Genomic DNA, 7,428 nt, shown 5'->3' with positions numbered 1-7,428 from the left:
GCCATTTGGACCCCTACACCAAGCTTCACCCTAAAAAGTTTGTTTAGGCCTCCAAACCTTTTAAAAATCGCCCCCAAGTTAAGCACAATGAAAGCCCAACCATTTAAACATCAAGCATGGCCAAAAGAAGCAAATAATGGAGAAAAGGAAAGAAAAGAAAGAAAGAAAAAAATAAAATAAAATAAAATAAAAATTTTTACACTAAAACACTACACTAAGTTATGTAAAAGAAAGAGAAAAGAATAGAGAAGCTTACCTTGAGGATGAATGGAAGGGATAGATGGTGGAGAGAGAGAGATGGAGAAGAAATGAGGGGCAACAATGTGGGTTTGAGGGATAAGAGAGTGTGAAAGAGAGAAGAGAAGAAAGAAGGGGATGAGGGAATAGTGGGGGGTTAGGTTTATTAAAGGGGGGGGGAAGGAAAAAGAGAAAAAAAAATTCTGCACTTACCTGGCCTCGCGTTGGTCTGCCGCGGTCCTACCGCGGTTACGCTGGGACTGCGGTAGACCTCTTTCAGAGGGGGTATTTGACCGCGGTCCTACCGCGGTTACGCTGGGATCACGGTCTAGGCGTGTTCCTGCTACTTTTTTTTTTGAAGTTATGCATTACATTTACAACACATTCGTGGGTTGCCTCCCACGCAGCGCCTGATTTAATGTCGTGGCACGATGCAGATGAGCGCATTTAAGGCTCGCTCGACCTCTGTGGTTCAGTCAGGTGTAGCTCAGACACTTCCTTTGGTTCGCTCATGCCCACATATAGTTTCAATCTCTGCCCATTGACTCTAAATGTACGAGAGTCTTTCTCTGTGGCAATCTCGACAGCACCTGAAGGGAAAACTTCGACCACTCTAAATGGTCCAGACCATCGTGACCTGAGTTTACCCGGAAATAGCCTTAATCATGAGTTATAAAGCAACACCATATCTCCAGGATTGAAATTTCGCTCCACAATGTTCTTGTCGTGCAACCTCTTCATTCTTTCCTTGTACAACTTTGTGCTCTCAAAAGCAAGGTGTCTGAATTCGTCGAGCTCATGCAATTCTGTGATCCTCATTGTGCCCGCAGCCTCGATGTCTAGATTCAGCAGTTTCAGTGCCCACCACGCTCTATGTTCAAGTTCCACTGGCAAATGGCAGGCCTTCCCAAACACCAACTTATATGTTGACATACCAATCGGTGTTTTAAAAGCAGTTCTATAGGCCCAGAGTGCATCATCTAAATTTTTCGCCCAATCAGTTCTTATGGCATTCACAGTCTTGGTTAGCACACTCTTTATCTCTCTGTTGGACACTTCAACCTGCCCACTAGTTTGCGGGTGATAAGGGGTAGCCACCTTGTGGCGTACATCATACTTTGCAAGCAACTTCTCGAAAACTCTATTACAGAAGTGAGTGCCTCTGTCACTGATAATCGCTTTTGGTGTCCCAAATCTGGTGAATATGTTCTTCTTCAAAAACCCCACCACCAATCTTGTATCATTAGTGGGAAACGCTGCAGCTTCTACCCATTTGGACATGTAATCCACAACAACAAGTATGTACTTATTGCCATAGGAGCTGACGAAGGGACCCATGAAGTCAATCTCCCAGACATCAAACACTTTCACCTCTTGAATTGGGTTCATGGGCATCTCATGGCGACGGGAAATGTTCCCGGTCCGCTGACATTCATTGCATCCCTTCACCCATTGGTGTGCATCTTTAAACAATGTTGGCCAAAAGAATCCGGCCTCAAGCACTTTCGCAGCTGTCCTAACCCCTCCAAAATGTCCTCCATAAGCCGATGCGTGACAAGCCTGCAAAACAGAAGATTGTTCTATCTCGGGGACACACCTCCAGATCATATTGTCAACACAAATTCTAAACAGGTAAGGCTCATCCCAATAATACATGCGGTAGTCACGATAAAACTTTTTCTTTTGTACAGATGAAAGGTCATAAGGAACTATACCGCATGCCAGGTAATTTGCAAAATCTGCATACCATGGCGATTTCTCAAGATTAGTAGCAAGCGGTTGCTCGTCTGGAAAGGTTTCCAGAATATCTTCAACCTCAACTGCATTTTCAGCTCCCTCAAGTCGTGATAGATGATCAGCGACTTGGTTCTTTGTGCCCTTACGGTCACGAATTTCAAGGTCGAATTCTTGCAGCAGCAATACCCAACGAATCAGGCGCGGCTTAGACTCCTTCTTCTCAATCAAGTACCTGAGAGCTGCATGATCAGTGTATACAATCACCTTAGAACCAATCAGATATGATCTGAACTTGTCGAAAGCAAAAACCACAGCCAACATCTCCTTCTTAGTCACCGTATAGTTCAGCTAGGCTCCACTCAGCGTTCTACTTGCATAGTAGATTGGATGCATCAGCTTGTCCTTCCGCTGTTCCAACACTGCTCCCACTGCGTAGTCACTGGCATCACACATGAGTTCGAATGTCTGCTCCCAGTTGGGGGCAACAATGATAGGTCTTGTGACCAGTATCTTTTTCAGCTCCTCGAATGCTACCCTGCAATCATCAGAAAACAAGAAAGGGTGATCTTTTTCTAACAACTTACAAAGAGGGTTGGCAATTTTTGAGAAGTTTTTTATGGATCTCTGGTAGAAACTGGCATGCCCAAGGAAGCTTCTGATTGCTTTGACTGAAGTTGGAGGAGGTAACTTTGCTATTATATCCACTTTAGCACGATCCACCTCAATTCCTTTGCTTGACACCCGGTGTCCCAAGACTATGACTTCTTGTACCATGAAGTGGCACTTCTCCCAATTCAGAACCAGGTTAGTCTCGATACACCGTTTCAGCACACGCGTCAGATTTATCAGGCACTCATCAAATGAATTCCCCACCACTGAGAAGTCATCCATGAACACCTCCATTATTTCCTCTACCATGTCAGTGAATATGGCCATCATGCACAGTTGGAATGTGGCGGGTGCATTGCATAGGCCAAAGGGCATCCTCCGAAAGGCATAAATGCCATAACGACAAGTGAAAGAGGTCTTCTCTCTGTCCTCCGGTGCAATGGAAATCTGGTTGTATCCTGAGTACCCGTCCAGAAAACAGAAGTGTGACCTTCCTGCCAGTCTGTCTAACATTTGATCAATGAAGGGAAGTGGGAAGTGGTCTTTCCAGGTGGCTAGATTTAGCTTTCTATAATCCATGCAAATTCTCCAGCCCGTGACTGTTCTTGTGGAGATCAATTCATTGTTATCATTCTTAACTACCGTCATACCACCCTTTTTAGGTATACATTGAACTGGGTTAACCCAGCTACTGTCAGAGATTGGGAAGATAATTCCCGCGTCTAACCACTTTATTACTTCCTTCTTCACCACTTCCTTCATGTTGGGGTTCAGCCTTCTTTGGTGTTCCCTGGAAGGTTTGTGTCCCTCTTCCAGTAGAATTTTGTGCATGCAGTAGGCGGGGCTGATCCCCTTTATGTCTGCCATGGTCCACCCAATGGCAGTCTTGCACTCCTTAAGTACCTGCAAGAGTTGTTGCGCCTGCACATCTAACAAACTAGATGAGATAATAATAGGTAATGTGGAGTTAGGTCCAAGGAATTCATACCTGAGATGGTTGGGCAATGGCTTTAACTCCAGCTTTGGTGGTTCTTCGATAAATGGCTTGGCTGGAGGAGTCTCTCGATTTTCCAAGTATAAGGGCTCAAATTCTAGAGTTCTATCCTAGAACCCCTACCCTCTAATGACAACACCCATTCCGCCAGTTCCTCTCCATTCACCTCATCCAAATTCATTAAACATGCAGCAATGGGGTCCTCATTGGTGAATTCACTTGGTCGCCTCATAGATTTCTGCACATTGAAGGTTATCTCCTCACCGTTCAATCTCATCTTGAGCTCTCCGGTTTCACAATCAATGAGCGCTCTCCCTGTGGCCAAGAATGGTCTTCCCTAAATTATGGGAATCTCTTCATCCACTCTGCAGTCTAAGATCACAAAATCTGCAGGGAATACAAATTTCCCTACCTGAACTAGCGCATCATCTAGTATACCAGAGGGTCGTTTCACTATCCTGTCAGCCAGCTGCAACAACATAGAGGTGGGTCTAGCTCTTCCAATGCCCAGCCTCTTATAAATCGCCAGGGGCATAAGATTGATGCTGGCCCCTAGATCACACAGTGCTTTAGCAAAAGCAAAATTACCAATAGTGCATGGAATTGTAAAGCTCCCTGGGTCAGACAACTTTTCTGCAATTGGTCTAGTCACCACTGCACTACATGTCTGAGTAAGAGTAACTGTGGCCAAGTCTTGGAAATCAAACTTTCGGGACATCAGATCCTTCATCATTTTTGCATACCCAGGCATCCCCTTCAAAGCTTCAATCAATGGTATGTTTACCTGGATTTGTTTCAACATTTCGAAGAACTTCTTGTATTGTTCCTCCTTTTGATACTTAGCCAGCCTATGAGGGAAAGGTGCAGGAGGTCTCTTCTTCCCAATCAACTAGGATTGATCCTTATCAGCTGCTACATCAACTACTAGTTCCTGGACTGTCTCAGCTTCTTTCTCGGTCGCATTCTGGATGCTATTTTCTTCCTGGGCAGGCTGGACTGGCACCTCCGTCAGTTTCATTGACTCATCCAGCTCAATGGGCACTGGTATAAGTGTCTCATCTTGTCTAGTTTCTCGAGCCCTCTCTTGCTCTACATCTATATCTCTGTCATTACGTAGACTTACCGCCATCAGCTGCTTTGGGCCTTGATCTTTTGGATTTATCTGGGTGTCTACAGGTAGTGTCCCATGAGGACGATTGTTCAGAGACATAGAAATTTGGCCCACCTGCACTTCAATATTCTTGATTGCTGCATCATGTGCATCCACTCTCTCATTAATCTTTGCATTAGACCCAATAACATGCTGCATCATTGCCTCAAGTCTAGCAAACCCATCTTCCCGCCTTCCACCATGCTGCTGCTGAGGAGGGTGATACCACTGCTGTTGATTCTGATTATTATATGGCCTTGGGTAAGGTGCCATATTGTTAGGGGGTCTCATACCTCCCATGTTTCCATTGTTGAACTGTGGATGGACTGGCATGTATTGCTGATTTTGCTGGCCCCAAATCTGACCACCCTGTCTCTGGCCTCCATAATTAGACACATAATTCATGTCTTCAGGGTAGTGGTGATGATCATGTTCTGCATTCCATTGGTTACCGATTGGCTGACTAATGCAAGATGCGCACAAGCCCCCATTGGTAGTATCTACGATATGTACCTGCTGCTTCTGCCCTGACTCTTCCACCTTTTTGGTGAGTATACTCATCTGTGTCAATAAGGTGGCCATATTTTCAGCCATAGAGTTGGATGGATCTAAGGGCACTGAGTGAATAACTGAAGTGATCGGTGCATTCCTGGTTGTCCATCCCGAATTTTGTGTCATCTTGTCAAGCAGACTCTGGCCTTCTCTCCATGTTTTGCTAAAAAATGCTCCACCAGCTGAAGCATCAACAATGTTCTTCACGCTATCTGACAATCCCATGTAAAACCGCTGCCCCAACATCAGATCTTGAATACCATGGTGCGGGCATATAACCAGCATCCCTTTAAAGCGCTCCCATGTTTCATGTAGTGTCTCCATTGGTCTCTGTTTAAAACTCAAAATTTCATCAATTTGTTGAGCAGTCTTATTGGGTGGGTGGAACTTGTTATGGAATTGCCTCACTAACTCATCCCAAATTGTTATAGAATTTATGGGAAGTGAGTTTAGCCAAGTCTGGGCAGCTTCCGTCACTGAGAATGGAAACAATAACAGCTTGATTGCTTCAGGAGTTACGTTGGGCTGCCTTTGGGTTTTGCAGATAGAGAGGAAGTTCTTCAAGTGTTGCTGAGGATCTTCGACTTGCGACCACGAAAATAGTCCCTTGTTCTGCAACATGTTATTCGTAATTTGGAATGACTCAGTCTGTATCTGCGGAACTACAATGGCTGTGGACAGATTTTCAGTTGTGGGTTGTGCCCAGTCATAGAGAGCAGCCTCTGGCACTATTGGTACTGCTGGGTTTTCCTCGTGATCCCCCATGACTGTTTCGAATTGTGCAGTTGTTGGTTATTGTTTGTTTTTCCGATTGGCCTGATTCAAGGTCTTGAAAACTTTCTCGGGATCTGATAATGCTTCAAATACTTCACCAGATCTCAATGAGTTTCTAGGCATGCACCTGTGCAACCAAGTCAACAAACATTAAAATTTCAATGTAAAAATTGGGTATAGAGAAAAAACGACTACAATAAGAATTTTTGTACTTCTTTCAATTGTAATTGATAACACCGTTAATTCTCCGGCAACGACGCCAAAATTTGATCACGCCCAACTATGCCTTACAAAAAGACAATGCGGACGTTGCAAATATAACCTGAGTATTTATGCCCAGAGTCGAATCCACAGAGAATTAACCTATCAATTACTTTCGTTAGACTTACTAAATTCTTTAGAATCAACTTCCCCAAACATTGTGAATAACAGTTGATGGTATATTTAATAACTAAGATTGAAAGTCAATAAACAGTGGTAAACTAAATATGCTTAAGTTGTGAACAATAATGAGAAGGTTCTAAGGTAGTGATTTTCCCTATTGATGGAATCCCTTCTATTTATGTTTCATATAGATTTACCAACACATCTCTATCAACCATGAACACTCTTTTTATCGTGAATCTCTCCCGAGTAATCACGATAATTTACTAGACGCACTCTCCCGAGATACGCTAGCTGGCTTTGTTTATTACAGTTTACTTTAGATTGCACCCAAGACTTCGTTATCCCTAGTCCCGCCTTAAAACCCGCAGTTATAGATCCCTCTTATACTTTGGGAGTGATGTTGTTCAACAATTACCTAAATATGCACTCTCTCCCGAGTTATGCATACTAAATAGGCACAACTAATTGAGGATCCTGTCAATTAACTACAACAAACACGTAGTTGAACAAATAGAGATTAAACTGGCAAACTATATTAACATAATCAAGAAGTTCATCCTTCAATAGGTTCCATCAAAACCCTAGACAAAGGATTTAGTTACTCATGACAATGGGTAAATAAACTATGAAAATATTCATGATCAAAATTGCAAGAAAAATAAAAAGAAGAAGAAAATATGATGTTTTGGGTGATCTCTCACACTTGTTTTTCTTGCCAAAGTACTTTTTAAAACATTGCCTGCCTCCCTTGAACGAGTTCTATTGTTTAATATAGGGTTTGGGGCTAAAAATCCCGTGTTTTGCACTTCAGTCCCTCAAATTTCCGCTTCCTACCGCGGTCCTACCGCAGTTACGCCAGGACCGCGGCCAACTATCCTCTTAGAATCCGCAACAGCCTTCTGCCGTGGTCCGACCGCGGTTACGCCGGGACCGCGGCAGTCCATCTCCAGTTCTGGTTTTGCTGCCTTCGCGTGGTGCACTTAGCGGA

At 43.8% G+C, this 7,428-nt stretch overlaps 1 protein-coding gene and 1 non-coding gene across 2 annotated transcripts; one reads left to right on the top strand and one right to left on the bottom strand.

The window, feature by feature from the left end:
• Positions 1 to 4,466: 4,466 nt before the first annotated feature.
• LOC138880006 (uncharacterized) lies at positions 4,467 to 6,044 on the bottom strand. The gene is made up of 2 exons (XM_070159655.1): positions 5,285 to 6,044; positions 4,467 to 5,161 (listed from the first exon to the last, which is right to left on the bottom strand). The coding sequence occupies exons 1-2, from the start codon at positions 6,042 to 6,044 to the stop codon at positions 4,467 to 4,469; spliced, it is 1,455 nt and encodes a 484-aa protein (XP_070015756.1).
• Positions 5,536 to 5,642, top strand: LOC138880598 (small nucleolar RNA R71). Its single transcript, XR_011403327.1, has one exon. It is a non-coding gene; the product is annotated as a small nucleolar RNA R71 (small nucleolar RNA).
• Positions 6,045 to 7,428: the final 1,384 nt, after the last annotated feature.

The sequence above is a fragment of the Nicotiana sylvestris genome, chromosome 10 (assembly GCF_000393655.2).
Source record: "Nicotiana sylvestris chromosome 10, ASM39365v2, whole genome shotgun sequence".
In the NCBI taxonomy this organism is placed as follows: Eukaryota; Viridiplantae; Streptophyta; class Magnoliopsida; order Solanales; family Solanaceae; genus Nicotiana; species Nicotiana sylvestris.
This window is presented reverse-complemented; position numbering and strand designations above follow the sequence as displayed.